The sequence below is a fragment of the Lissotriton helveticus genome, chromosome 12 (genome assembly GCF_964261635.1).
Source record: "Lissotriton helveticus chromosome 12, aLisHel1.1, whole genome shotgun sequence".
In the NCBI taxonomy this organism is placed as follows: Eukaryota; Metazoa; Chordata; class Amphibia; order Caudata; family Salamandridae; genus Lissotriton; species Lissotriton helveticus.
Window position 1 is genome coordinate 816,851,196 of NC_136073.1, and position 15,612 is coordinate 816,866,807.

Sequence of the window (15,612 nt, forward strand, 5' to 3'; positions counted from 1 at the left end):
GTAGCCAACAACACCTTCTGGGATGTCACAACACCATCTTCATGTGTTTCACAATGCAAGCCAATGGTCTTTGTGAATTACTGCCTACAAATCACCCGAGTGGAGTACATCAAACAACCCTACTTGGTGCCAGAAACCCTTACCAGCATGTGTCAGCATCCCCGCCCTAATAGGTGTCAGCAATTGCAACCAATGACTCCACAGCCTCGCTGTCATGTGCATTAGCGACCCATGGAAACTTGTGCTAGATATCCAATCCCAAAGGAGTCAGCTCCACACACCAACAGTAATAGGTTCCAGCAAACCTGCTTTAAATGGTGCCTGCAAGCCTAGCCAACGGATCCCAGCTACCACGCTCCCTTGGGTGTCAGAAAGGAACCTCATACTATTGGGTGTTTGCTTCTCATGTCAATGGATGTTAAGAATCCCAATACATGCACTTGTGTTTTGAAAGAAGGAGACATTAATTTCTAGTGTAAATTTACCAGATGAAAGTTTAACTTTGACAGCCAGAAATTCCTGCATCCTGTCGCAGGCCAATAAAAAATATATACAACGTTTCAGATCCTATTCACAAATAAAATATACTTTCTGGCATGATCGAAAGCTGCTTTGTGTGTCCTTCCAACCAAAAAGTCAACATGCATCTGGAAAAGGCCTGGCTTCAACTGGTAAAGCTGGCCCCAAGCAGCTGCTAAATTTCCAAGCCCCGAATCCCAGCAGAGCAGAAATGGCACTGAGAAATTGCTGGTTGGCCGAGTCCTTCCTTCTTCACGACTGGTCCATCTCTTGCGTTCGGCCATGGCACGTTCTCTTGGCCGAAACCACCACCCTTGAGTGACACGAGGCTGGAGCAGGGCAGAGATGTACCTTGGGCACCCATTTTCCAGCGGCATGTCCCATATGTGTAGCGTAGTGTCTCACCAAGCACTGGCCAGCGGTTGTCAGTCTGGTTACCCTCTCCTACACATCCACACAGTCTTGGAGAAGAGGGTGAGGAGAGGATCTGGTGGCAGAGAATCACAGCCTAGACGGGCAAAGCTGCGTAGCTTATGCCACATGAAAGCAGTGCAGTTATGTCATCTGTACATGTGGATCTTCAGACAAGGCAGCGGGTGGCGGCGGGGCAGGTCTGCAGGAAAGAAACAAGAACATCAATCAGATAGAGGCCACCAGATGGCCCTTGTGCTCACAGAGAACAGTCTGGTGACAAGCACTGCTCAACAAGTGGTACAACAGATGCACTCACAGTTAATGTATCAGCAGGAGAAGATTATCTGCTAAGCTTGGAGACAAGAGATAGTTCTTCTTTTGCAGACATAAGGGCTGCGTACCCTGATGGGAAACCCTGTGCAAGGCTGCACTAACTCTAAGATGTATAATAATACAATAATCCATATTTGTAAAGCGCAAACATATCACCCCTAAGGGTTTCAAGGCTCTGGGGGCCGTCGAGGAGATTAAGTGAGCTATTGCTTGGAGTCACTTGATGCTGAGCTGCTGCCGGCGAGCAAACCGTGAGCCCTGCACCACGGAGTCAGCCGCTCTGGCTGCTGCCCCACACCGCTCCCTGTGTACTCCTTATTTTCAGTAAGGCATGTTTATAGCTCTAATGTCTGAAGCCTGCACTGATTAGCATGAGGAATACGTCTGTCTGAAGGCTGGAACTATATAGCCAGAGAAGTAGTTGGCTATGTGAGCCAGGACTTGCCTAACATGAGGAGTAGTCTGCTGGTCGAGGGCCTGAGCGATGTACCAGGAGATATTTTCCCGCTGTCTGAGCCACTGGCCTGTATAGCTTAAGATAGTTCTTCTGTCTGAGGCTTTAAGCAGTCTAACCTGAGGGATCTCCTACTACCCGAGGCCTGGCCCTGTGCATCCTCAGACAGCCCAGCTATCTAAAAATACGCGTATTACAAAGAAAAGTCATCATAGATTAACGGTATTGTAACGTGTAGGAGCAGGTGTAGAGTGTATGTACTATATCAGAGACACTGGAATTATACAACAGTGGAGGGCCGAATTGTGCAGCAGGTTCACTAAAGAAATTACAAATTATGTGGCATTATGTGATACATTCTGTGATTGCATTATCCTGCTCTTTTGTCATTTTAACACACATCTGTACGAAAGGATTCAATAACACTACAAAAATAAGGAGATTCACCAGATCCTGTGGAAAATGTCATTCATCAACAAGTAATAATGTTGTCATGGTTGGAAACTTAGGAACAAGAGAACCTTCAAACTAATAAAATAGCGTGAGTCACAACATTTGCACACACGTAGCCCCGTATGTGCTAACTTTTTGTATTAAAATGTAACTTCCCTTTTCTGTGTACCCAAGTTATGTTTTAGAGCTAGTCTCCAGTTGTATGTCCATGAGAGAGCTTTTATTTAGGGTATCATAGTTCCACTACATTTCTATATAATACATGGGAGCCAGCAATCCCAGTATAAAAGCCCTTCTCTAATTTCCTTATTGCAGACGACTTCTTTTGTCTGTCCTCACCTCTTAATGCCAAAATGACATAGCTGTTCAACAGTAATAGGTTATTACAGATGAGTTGTTATGTCATAATTCCTGTTGCCAAAGCCAGCGCCAGGGTAAAAGACAGGTCACGAGCATCATTACGGCTGCAACTTGAGCAGAGCAGAGAAAATTAGCTTTTTATTCTTTTGATCTGTTTTTCCAAACGAAACTGTGATGAGCAGAAATGAGATATTTCTGGCAACATGTTTATTTTTGCACACTGATGGTCATTACTAGAAAAACAGAATCCCTCTGCATTGTGCCTTGCCTTTTTTACAATCTGAATTACATTAAACTAATTGTAATTTCCTTTTCTGCAACACATTGCTAACTGCTTTTTGATGTGTTGAATTTCGTACTAGATTCTGCCTTTATTCTTCACATCTACTACCATACAATGACTCTAATATAAAAAGAACAAGACACCAAGGATTTACACAGTTTACCAAAAGAGTGAGTGTATGTCATGTATTATAAGGAATAAGATACCTTCTGTTGTACATTTTAAAGTAATTGCAAGACACCTTGGAATTCGATGACCGTATGAAGGAACGAGGCCAGAGGCAGCAGCATTCCTTTACATGGTCACGGAACTCTCTGGTGATTTGCAATATCCTTATAATGGATGCCAGAGGGTACTTCACCCCATATATAATATTAATTTCTTGCTATGAGTAACCTTAAGATTCTAGACATCAGCCTATACAAACAGATGTAAATAACATTTTGGGATTTCTTGTACTCAGAGTACCACCTTGAAATAACTGTTGTTATGGGACAACACGAATTTGTCAAAGCAGTAAGACAAAACCGGTTCATGACAACAAAGGAATCATTATATCCACGGTATTTGAATTACATGCAAATAGATGTAAATATATGTACGGTTTTTGTTTATATTGATGCAGAGAAAAATCCTCCTTTGTGGCTTTGAGCTTCATACTCAAGAGGTCTGTGCCTATACAAACTGTGTAGCCTTAAGGGTTACTTTTGTGTCTGATGCTTTGATGTCCGCGTGAGCACGGGTCTTATTCTCTAAACAATTAGCATTTGCAAAGGCAGTGTGACTGAATTTGTGATTGCAAATGAGAATTCACAAGGAACAAAAGAGCTCTCTGATTATATATTACAATTTAGAATCACAAAGCACACACTGAAACACCTTGTGATTCACAAGTGAAAAAGGAACACAAACAGACGACCCCCTCCCTTGCGATTTGCCAAAGCATGAACATATCTTTTGCAACATTTTTTGCAGTTGCAGAGCATGGGCTGTTTACTGCCTGCTGAGGGCAAACAATAACCGGTGAACAGCCTTTACAACGAAACTTTTACAACGCACTACCTTTACAACGCAACTTTTACAACGCAAACTATTACAACGCATTGCTCTGGGGGGCGCTCTAGGATAGGGAATAGGTTAATTTACTATCCAATAACCTTCCCTAGAGTCCACGGGGACTGGAGTTGGAATAGTAAATTAAACTATTCACTATCCAGCACCCCAAAGCACTATGCGTTGTAATGGACTGCGTTGAAATGCTTATGTTGTAAAGGCATGCGATGTAAATGCATGCGTTGTAATGTCATACATCCACAATAACCATTCGGACATATAAGCTGTCAAAAACTGGCAGTTTATACTATTTTTTTTTAAATTTAAACCATAGAGACGCCATTTCTTCTAATAAGCATTCATCCATCATTTCATGAAACTTCAACACAATAGAAATACTTATGTATTGCCATTATTTCATGGTCACATTTAAACTATCCTTTTCATATTTCATTATACAAAAAGTAAAACACTTATCCACCATTTACACCGTTAAAAATTATGAAAAAAAATCTTCAAACGCTAGCATGTGTTTACCGATCGAGGGTATAACACAATCGTTAACAGCTTCCAAATATGTTTCAATTGTGCCTTTTACAAGTACTGGTCTTATAAAATTATTTTGTAGATTCAATAAACCCGGACTAAAGAATAATCCGTGGGTCACATCTTGCACCATAAAGGTAAACAACTGAAATCTTCGGTGGATAAATGAGGCTCTCTTTTTATACCAAATAGTGACTCCTAACAGAAGAGATACGAATTTAAAGTTCATGGAAACTGTGCATACCAAGACATACATTTACTATGAACTAGAACTGCATCGCCCCACGTCTTGTGGACGCAGAGACCATTTGAAGTCTTCTGAGCTGCCTACAATGTTGCGAATCATCTTCAGAACTTTTTATTTGCACTACTTTCTTTAAGCGCACGGTCAATGCTTTGGCACTCTGGTGTGTTTAAATATCTCATCGTTCAGAAGGCTTAATTACTCTAGGCAGTACATAAATGTTTTAGTAAAAGCATAACTCTTTTTTGTACCATGACTGAGTAGGAGCCAGATTTCTGTTTTGAGCCAATTTTCAGGACTGGAAACTGAACGATATGCAGAATATATGATCTGACTATAAGCTCCTTACAATACCCCGCTTAAGCCCAATTCTAAGCCCATCATTACAATTAAACTAGACATATGAATCCTTAAATAATAATTACAGAATGTAGATTTTATACAAGAAGGATAAGTTACTTGCCTTTGGTAATGCTGTATCTAGTAGAGACATAGTCTAGCCGCAGATTCCTTACCTTGTGAATTCCCCTCCAGATGCCAGACTGGATCCGGAAAACTTTCTCAGCAATACCTCTGCATGCCGGTGGAGGGCGCCGTGCGACTCCGCACTGACGTCGTCTCCGGACATGACGTCAACAGAGTTAACATAAGTCACCACTGATGCTTTGATGTCAGTTTCTTCTGTGAACACATCCGTGTCAGAACACGGAGCTACTACAGAAACTGGCCATCGAAACAGTATGTCAAAGAAGATAAATATCTTCCAAAGAAATGGGAAAGAAACACATTTGGTGTTTAGTATCATGATATATTTCCTTTTTTTATACCAATAAGCAACCTTATTGTCAAATCAGGACAGCAGGAAATAAACAGCGCTGGTAGAAACTTGGACCGAAGACCACCCAGCCAAGAATCATTGGAAGCGGAACACTAAGGAACCACCAGCACCGGTAAAACCCAGAGCCATAATCAGACAGCGAAAAAACGCTGGTGCGGAAACCAAGTCCATGGAAAGGAAAACTTCATACTTGAGGAAGTTCCCTGGTGGGGTAAAACCAGAGCCATGGAACTGAGTACCTCATACTTGAGGAAATTCGCAGAGCGGGAAGGAAGGGATGGGTGGTAAGGAATCTGAGGCTAGACCTTGTTTCTACCAGATACAGCGTTACCGATGGTGAGTAACTTATCTATCTGATAGAGACATTTAGCCACAGTTTCCTTCCCTTGTGAATTAGATACCAAAGCCATAACACCCGGAGGTGGGTCTGCGAACTAAGCCAACAAACATTCGCAGATATGCCCAGCCGCTGACAAGTAATGAGAGTCGACCTATGTAGGAACCAACAAAAATGGTCCAAGGCATGGTACAGAAACTGTGGCAGGCCACAGGGAAAGAAAATAATCCCAGAGAGGAAAGACTGAGGAATCTCAGGGAGAAAAGATAAGGTTATCTGAATATAACTTGCAGCCACTCCGAGGAGAGGACCAAGCACTACAGATAAAGTAAACTGAGCCGTTTGCCGAGAATAGGATACACCGTCAATATAAAGGAAGGGAGGGGTTTCCCACCACAGGGCAAAAATAAAAATGCAAAAGACCTTCTCTGGGTTACTAATATTCCGCCCACCTCGGGCCCTATGTCAATTCCTTAATACCCTCCCGCTAACCATCCCTAATCTAGCCTGCTCGCCATCCAACTTCACAGTATTGGGGGATCTTAATATTCACCTAGACAACACCTCTGATCATACCACTAATTAATTGACCATGAGCCTCTCCGCACTTCAGCTAAAGCAGTTAGTATCCAAACCCACCCACATTAAAGGCCACTTTCTTGACCCCGTTTTTAGCAACTGCATCGATCTTACATCAGGAGTACGGACCCCGCTTCCCTGGTCTGACCACTTCCTGATTCCCTTGACCTGGGAAATCCCGGACTACACTCTTCCCTCCAATTCAACCTCACGCCGGGAATGCAACTGGTCCAAGCTTCCCAGAGAACTATGGATCTCAGCCTTCGAAACTTCCAGACCTAACAGGGACTCTAACCCTATCTTAGCCAATGAGAAATGTAATTGCTGGATCCAGTGCTCCTTAGACGATGTGCTCCCCATGAGGCACACCCACAAAAAATGCAGAGCAAAGACGTCCGCCTTTTATGAGGAAAAAAATCAATGCAACTTTTAACTCTCCCAAGGAAATCTTTCGGATCGCCAAATCCCTTTCAAAACAGCCCAAGAAGCAATCGACCACGGACGATGCTCTAGCCCGTTTTAACAACCTGGTGGAGTTCTTCCACCAGGAAATACAAAATATATAGTCCACCTTTACTTCTAACTAGTCTGAATTAACTCTGGGCCCCACTAATTGTACAGGATGCGGAACTCAAGCCACATTGGGGCTGCTCCCCCCTGGACCTCGCAACTTTAGACTCCATCATGCACCGGGTACAGTCGGGCTCACCCTTAGAGTCAGCGCCCCCAGTTCCTTGTTACCAGTCATAGCAAACATCCTACCAACTGTTCTCGACCTGCTGAACGCCTCAATTTCCTTTGGTGTGGTCTCCACGGCATGGAAATGTGCTATGGTAAAGGCTCTCTTGAAAAAGCCCAATCTTGACCAGAACAACCTGAGGAACTACCGCCCCATCTCCCTCCTTCCCTGGTTGAGTCAGATTTAGGAAAAATATGTCAACTCAGTGCTGGTAGAGTTTCTAGAAACCAACAACCTTCTCCATCTTTTACAAACTGGGTTCCGTCCCCTAATTGGGACCGAACCCGCCCTCCTTGCAGTAACGGAGGAAGCAAGGAGGATCTTGGATCATGGAGGTTCCACGGCAATCATTCTTCTCGACCTCAGTGCCGCACTTGACACTGTAAACCACGACACGTTGATTCTGAGACTTGTGAACCTGGGTGTGTCAGGCAATGCCATTGTTTGGATACAATCCTTCCTAAGTGAACGATCCTTCCAGGTCTTTGAAGGCAATGCTGTCTCCAAACAGATGCCCCTCAGCTGTGGTGTGCCTCAGGGCTCTTCCCTGAGCCCCACACTATTCAATATTTACATGAGTCCCTTGGCAGAGTTTGTCTGTCCATTTGGCATAAAAATCATTACCTACGCCGATGACTCTGCGTTAAACCACCCCGAAAAGTCACCAAGCAACCTAGAAAGCTGTCTTGAGGAGGTTGCCAAATGGATGGAACTCTCTTGCCTAAAGCTCAATGGAAACAAAACCGAGCTTCTGCTTCTCAGGAACTCCCCTCTTTTAACTCTTTTAACTCGAGGAAAAAGAGGAAAGATGGCCACCCTAAGAATGGAACGTAGTGCAACAGGAATGAAAATGGAACGTGTGCCTGAAGGAAACACCATGAAGAAGAGCATTCCTGACAAACAAAAACTCACTGAAATAACTGAAATAAATATAAGATGATTAGTGCGAAAGGCATCTGCTCAGACAGACACAGCCTCAATCCCACAGGAGAAAATAAGCCACCTGAAAAAAAGAGGGGGCACCTCAATGCTGTATAAGAGGAAACCAAGAAGAAGAAAAACATCACAAAGAAATCTTTGCGTCAGAAAACCCTCAGGGGAAAGAATATTCCCAGAACAATAGGGGGGGAATAGAACTCATATCAGCACATGGTAGGAAGCAATAGCAGCAAATAGTGAAAACAAAAGTGGGACCAAAGGTACCGGAGTACCAAGTAATGAGCAGTTCAGCCCACTGTAAGGAAGGACCACCTGCTGCCAGTCTGAAATCAATTGAGTCAGTTCATCTTGAAGAACTTACGGGAGCAAGGGCAATAGCCGTGCCAAGGAATCCCACAGGGCATAAGAAAAACGTCCAAGTACAGAGGACGTGTTAATAGAACATAGGGTAGCGCTGATGGAAGAAAAGATATGCTTCCCATACGAGTCCAGTGTCCTAGAACTCTTATCAGTCAGAATATGAGGGAGATTCCTTACCTTTGAATTTCCCAGGCGTCAGGCTGATCCAGAAACTTTTGCTCGAGCAATACCCCTTCCGCCTGCCGTCGGGTGTCTCCATTCCGCTCTGCGTAACGTCGATGGCGTCGTTAGTGTCAGTTATGATGTTGCGGTCACCTATATAGGCACCACCCAGGCACACAGACGTCAGTACTTTTAGTTTTTTCCACGCCAGAAGCTCAGAGCCATGAAGTAACTGACTTAAACGTGTGCAAAACTAGGGCCCCGAAAAGGGGAGTAACCCTATCCCTAAAAAAATTAGTCCGCAAAGCAGGGAGGCATGGGTGGGCCTGTAAAGAATCTGCAGCTAGATAGAGTCTCTACCAGATAATGCGTTACCGAATGTAAGTAACTTGTTAATCTGCGTTAACACACTTGTGTCTCTTCCCAGAGTGTCCCGATGACCTCGAGTGGGACAGAGACGACTTAGGGCTCTGTCTTGCGACCTCCTCATCTTCGATCAGGACCATGACCTCCGTGGAGTCTCGTTGGATGGGGTCGACTGCCGGGCCGCAGGGAGCTTCATAGCCCGCTCCCGCAAGGCCTTCAGAGCCATAGCCTGGCAGCCCGAGCACAACTGAGTCGTGGTCGCACTCGAGTCACCAGAGACAGACGAGGTGGGGGTCGGTTACCGACATCATGCGGTGATAGGAACAGCACAGCTTAAATCCTGTTTTCCTTGACGACTTCCTCGCACATGATGGAAAAAAATGAAGTCGAAAAAAGCCTCTCAAAAGCATCTGAGGGGTAGCTCTACTCCGGGTCGGCGCTTAACTGGCACGGAAAGAAAAGAACTGACGTCTGCGCATCTGGGTGGCGCCTATATAGGTGACCACAACGTCATAACCAATGCTAACATGGCCGACTACGTCACGCGGAGCTGAATGAAGCCACATGACAGCGTGTGCAAGGGGTAATGCTCAAGCAAAAATGTCCAGATCCAGCCTGACGCCTGAGAAATTAAAAGGTAATGAATCTGCAGCTAAAAGACTATCAGATGTTGTAATCATCAGTGGTGCAGACTTTACACCCTTTAATTACCAATTCAACGTAATAGGGCCATCCCTATGTGCAGGAAGCGCAGGCTGAACCCACAAGACTTTCTCAAACATATTTATGAACAGGTGGCGTCTAGTGAAATGGACACCATACAGGCAGTCGTAACGAGAAGCCTTGACAGTTCCTCTGAGTGTTCCTCACTGAAATTTCATATACCAAAACCATCAGTCATCTGCCACATGGTTGGTTCACATTTCTGGATTGCAAATGTTGTTTTATCACTGATGCTTACCACATAGACTTTCAGGGTTATTTGGCTTCTTGAATGACAAGTACCCACCTGGAAGGGAAAGCCATGACTGGCGGATGGTACGAGGGAACCGAAGAGGGCAACTCTCCATCTGTCTGGAAAGTGGGACCCAAGGGGAGAGCCTTCTTCGGTGGCGGAGGCGGTTTTGCAAGAACTTGAGGCTGTGTAATAAAAATAAGGAGAAGTTACTCACTGCCATCAGGGTGTTGCTCACAACCTAAAACTCATGTTAGATCATAGGCCAGTAAATTCCAGATTAGTGCCGTTTGTCCACGTTTCACGTGGCACGGAATCATTTCTTTCACGCGAATCAGAGTCTTCAGCACCAACATCAATCGTGATGAACGCTCCTCCATTGAAATTTCCCACAATTTAGTGTCAACCATCCTACAGTCATGCCAGCTTACATCTAGGACTTCCACTGACCAACACTTCCTCTGATGAGTGATACATCTCACTGCCCTCCTTCTCTGGTTCATCTCCCTGAGCTCCTCTGTGGGGGTCAAAGAAATGTACCAGGGTTTCTCTGGTTCCACAAATCAAACTACCCTACGCCCACACCAAACAATTAACACTTTGGTTACAAGAAAGAGGTACAAGATGGCAGCCATGACACTGCAACCCAGTTATTTTACTTTTTGGAGATTCCATACCAAAAACATAATTGTCGATCCCAGCAGCAAACGTCCACTCCTCTGATCAGTGAACCCGCTGTGTAAGAGATCCTACGCTGTCATAGCCCATGTATACTGTTTCCACTGCCTCACCCCAACCACGTCATGTAGAATCTTTGATCAAACAGATGTTAGCCTAAGCCCTGTTTAAGCAAATAAAAACAGCTTCTTGCTCTCCTTTGTACTGCAGTAATGCATTTAAGCGCCCTTCTATCATGTGCTGGGACAAAAGTGGCAAAAAAGGGGGCTTTGATCATCACTTTTCTGGAAAAAATGGTATGGGTATGTGTAAACTCCGCACTAAACAGATGTGATCACCTAAGTGTATTTACATCTGGGAAAAGGAAGACAAGGCAAGGCGCCCGATTGCGCTATTTGGGATAGGCCTTCACCGGGATGGGTGCTATATATCCCCAGAGAACCAGAGAGGAGGCTCTCTTTGTAAAGTGTGGATTATCAATGGAAAAGTCTAACGTGGAATGAATGACACTATCGGCTCTGCTATTCCTTATGCAGCCCTGAAGTATCTGTCCTGCACCAATCAACTTGCCCCTTTGTCATAAATTCCTATTATTACAGAGAAATCTGTTATAGATGGTCTAGGGGGCAGTGGATTAAAGGCTGAAACCTCAGCACACGCAGTAATAAACTTTCATGCACTTCCATCTGTGCGGAGAGAAGTTAGGGACACGAATCGAACATGTGGAACAATACTGCCCTCTTGTGGGGATGGAGAAAGCTGCAGCCATTGTTTTATGTTATACTGATAGAGCAAGATTTCGCATATTACGCGACTTGCTTTAAATCAAGAACCTCGAATAACTTATAATCCTGTAATTCAACCTGTATGTCTTACTAATTTCCTTTTATTTTGGATGTGCGTGTATATTAGTGACGCTTGCCTATGTGTTTTACTAACACAAATAACCCTTGTTCCTAAAATGGCCGCCGCTTGGGGATTTTCTACTGCGCATGCGTTAGTCACACTCACGTGTCGTGACGTAGTTGCAGTTCTGGTGGGAAAATGTGCGCATGCGTACTTGCCTCTAAAATGGCTGTTTGTGTCCTAGCGTGGTGAAGCTTGCACAGATGCTTTCGTGTTCTCGTCTGTTGCACTAATTATAATGCCATAGTATATTTTTTCAATTTAAGGAGTATAAAGTAGCTATTCATGGTATATAGTGAATTCATTTATTTCTATGTTTTAATTTGTTTTCGCTTACTTTTCATGTACCGCGATATTGGGGGTCTGAGTGAGACGTGAACCATCTTGAAAGTCCCTACTGCGCATGTCGCGCAGCCAGAGAGAAGGCAACCTTGAGCAGTGGAACACAGCCAGCTGGCAGCCACAGTCAAGATGCTCCTGTGAACACAACCTCTGACCCAGAGGGATGCCCGGTTACTCACCGGTAATACCCATTACTCCGAGTCCTGGTCTCCCCGTCCCATTCCTGATGATGTGAGCAGCTAGTCTGCTCTACAGAACCCCTACCTAGCTGAGCTGTTGGCACTTCCCCCAGGATGACGTCACCATCACGTGACTACAAAAGGGGGAAGTGCCGGAAGAAACATCCTGAAATACCAAAGATAACAGAACGAAACACAGACAATCACCCACAGACACCCCCAATCCAGGGAGGGAGGGAAGGGCTCAGGAATGGGACGGGGAGACCAGGACTCGGAGTAATGGGTATTACCGGTGAGTAACCGGGCATTACCTCCTCGTCCTGTCTCCCCGTCCCATTCCTGATGATGTGAGCCCATACCCAAGCACACGGTGATTGTAAGAAAAAAACAGACCAGAATAAAGCAAGAAACAGGTCCATTTTAATCAACAAAAACAAGTACAGATCACAAATCATGTACAGCAGACAGGACAGAAGCCCCAAAAGCAGCAGAGGCCGCCATCCCCAATTCCAGACGATAATGGTCAACAAAAGTGTGGGGAGAAGCCCACGTGGCAGCATTGCAAATGTCCCTCAAAGAGGCCCCTTTGAACATGGCCCAGGAGGCAGAAACACTCCGAGTCGACCTACCCTGAACAGAAGAAGGCAGGGGACACCGGGCAGAATCGTAAGCAGAAACCACAGCGCCCTTGACCCAACGAGACAAGGTGGACAGAGAAGGGCGAAGCCCCATACCCGACAGGCCATAGGTGACGAACAGGGAATCCACTTTACGAAACCCAGCCGTACGCTCCAAGTAGATGCTGAGAGCCTTTAACACATCCAAAGAATGGAGGAGCACCTCCTCAGGAGAAGAAGGAACCGGAAAAAAGACTGGGAGAACAATATCCTCCTGACAGTGAAAGGAAGAAACCACCTTAGGAAGAAAGAACTGACTCGGACGGAGAATGACCTTGTCAGCGCAGAAGCGTAAGAAGGGGGGAGAAGCCATCAGCGCACCAATCTCACCAACCCTCCGCCCAGAGGTAATGGCCACGAGAAAAATAACCTTCGCAGAAAGGAACTTCAGGGCCACGGAGTCCAACGGCTCGAAAGGAGGCCCCGTCAAAGCCCGCAGAACCAAGGGAAGATCCCAAGGAGGCACAGGCGAATGAGAAACAGGACGCTGGAGCAAGAAACTCCGCAGAAGGCGAGCCACCAACGGGGAGACAGAGGAAACAGAGGAACCCCGAAAAGCAAGAATGGCAGCCCACTGAACCCGTAGGGAAGAAACCGCAAGCCCCAGGACGAAACCATCCTGCAAAAAGTCAAGCACCTTCACGGCCACACAGGAGTCAGGAGAGAGACCCCTCCCCAGACACCAAGTGGAAAAACTCTTCCAGTGCCGGGCATAAGAACGCAAGGTGGAAGGACGCCTGGAAAGCTGAAGACACTGGGCAACCTCCAACGAGCAACCCAAACCCAGCAAACTCAACCTCTCAAGTGCCAAACCCCCAGCCGGAGGCGACGCAGGGAGCCAAGGCCAAGAAGAGGAACCCTCAGAGGGGAGGGACACAGGGGAAACCGCCAATGAGGGCGAACAGAAAAGGCCAGCAGAAGGGGGAACCAAGACCGCCGAGACCATTCCGGAACAACCAGGAGAACCTCCGCCTGATCCCAACGAATTTTCCGGAAGACCCTCGGAATCAAGGCAAACGGAGGGAAGGCAAACAGCAGACCCCTCGACCAAGGAATCGAGAAAGCATCGGTGGCCCACGCCAGCGGAGAGGGGACAATGCTGCAAAACCGGGGAAGAAGGGCGGAGTCCTCCGAGGCAAAAAGATCCAGCCAAGGAAGGCCGAACCGGAGGACAATCAGATCGAATAGATCCGGGGACAGACAGATGGACACCGAGGACGGGAACACTCGGCTCAAAGAGTCCGCAGGCCCATTCTCCGTCCCCGGAAGATAGACCGCCGACAGAGACAAGAGATTCGATTCGGCCCACAGGCCGATCTTCCGGGAAAGGAGAAACAGGGTACGACACATGCCCCCCTGGCGATTCACATAAGCACGAACCACCTGATTGTCGGTCTGCACAGAGACCGCCCGACCCCGAAGGAGAGGAGCGAACCAAAGAAGAGCCAACCAAACCGCCCTCAGCTCCTTCCAGTTCGACGACTGGAGGGACTCGAAGCTGGACCACCGACCCTGAGCCTTGGAGGCACCCAGAACGGCACCCCATCCCAGAGCACTGGCATCCGTGGACAAAACGACCACAGACAGAGGAGGAAGGAGATCGAACCCCCGGGACAGAGACAGAGGGGACAACCACCACTGGAGATCCGCCCGAATCCCCGGAGTGACAGGGATGAGAGTCTCGTAGTCCAAGGAGCAGGATCCCAGTGAGACAGGACATGATGCAACAGGGGGTAGAGATGCAGCCTGGACCAAGGAAGGAGATGCAGAGTGGACGCCATCTCCCCCTGACTCCGCAACCAGAGACGGGCAGAAACCCGGGACTGGGACAGAAGCCAGGAAAGGTGACGAAACAAAGTCAACTGGCGCTCCTGCGAGAGAAAAACCATGTCCAAGTCCATTCTGAAGAGAGCCCCCAGGAATTTCAGGGACTGGGAGGGCACCAGGGAGGACTTCCTGTGGTTGATAAGGAACCCAAAGGACCCCAGCAGAAGACACACCTGGTCCACATCCAACAGAGCCTGCGAAAAAGAAGGAGAGACAATCAACCAGTCATCCAAGTAAGGAAAAACCAGCAGCCCCATGGAATGAAGAATACCCACCAGAGGGGCCAACAGCTTGGTGAACACCCTGGGAGCCGACGAAAGGCCGAACGGGAGCACCCGGAACTGAAAATGCCTGTTCCCCACAGCAAACCGGAGGAAACACTGGTCGTCCGGATGGACAGGAACATGAAGATAAGCATCCATCAGGTCCAGGGATGCCAGGAAGCCGCCCGGAAGGACCAGAGGCAGGATGGACTGGAGAGTCACCATTTTGAAAGGACGATGGAGCACGAAGCGATTTACCCGCTTCAGATCCAAGACAGGCCGAAGATCCGAAGTGTCTTTCTTGGAAACGAGAAAGAGAATGGAGTAGCACCCCATGCCCCTCTCCAGAGGTGGCACCTCCACAATAGCCCTCTTCTCCAACAGGATCCGCACGCCGGCCAACAAAGCATCTCGCCTTAGAGGTAGACGGGGCAGAGGAGTCCGTACAAAACCCGGAGGAGGAGGAGAGGAAAACTCTATCCGGCAACCCTCCGAAACAGTCTGAATCGCCCAGGCGTCCGGGACAGACAACCACTGGGCGCGGAAGCACTGGAGGCGACCACCCACTGGCAAAGGCAGACAGTCATTGAGAAGAGGAGGAAGCGGTGGCGGCAACACTGGCAGCGGCCCGGGGCTTGGCACTTCCAGGGGCCCCCCGGCCACGACCCCTGCCACGAAAGGGCTGAGAAGCGCCACGAGCAGGAGGCCCAAAAGCGCGACGATAACCAAATCCACGCCCCCGAGAAGGAGGACGGACCGGGGCCACCAGCTTGCGGTTCTCCGCCGACTGCTTGACCATGCCCTCC

At 47.2% G+C, this 15,612-nt stretch overlaps 1 protein-coding gene across 6 annotated transcripts in view; it reads right to left on the bottom strand.

The window, feature by feature from the left end:
• Positions 1-476: 476 nt before the first annotated feature.
• Positions 477-15,612, bottom strand: part of ADAM15 (ADAM metallopeptidase domain 15) — a 309,264-nt gene continuing 294,128 nt past the window's right edge. For 4 of the 6 annotated variants that reach the window (XR_013603849.1, XM_078671060.1, XM_078671057.1 and 1 more), the window contains 2 exons: positions 9,989-10,119; positions 477-1,132 (listed from right to left, as the gene is read on the bottom strand). Coding sequence is in view for 4 of the 6 variants with exons in the window: in XM_078671060.1 (XP_078527186.1) it covers positions 1,075-1,132; positions 9,989-10,119 (189 nt within the window). In the remaining 2 variants the exon portion in view is untranslated. The remainder of the gene's footprint in view (positions 1,133-9,988; positions 10,120-15,612) is intronic. The other 2 variants (XM_078671062.1, XM_078671061.1) reach the window with 1 other exon arrangement.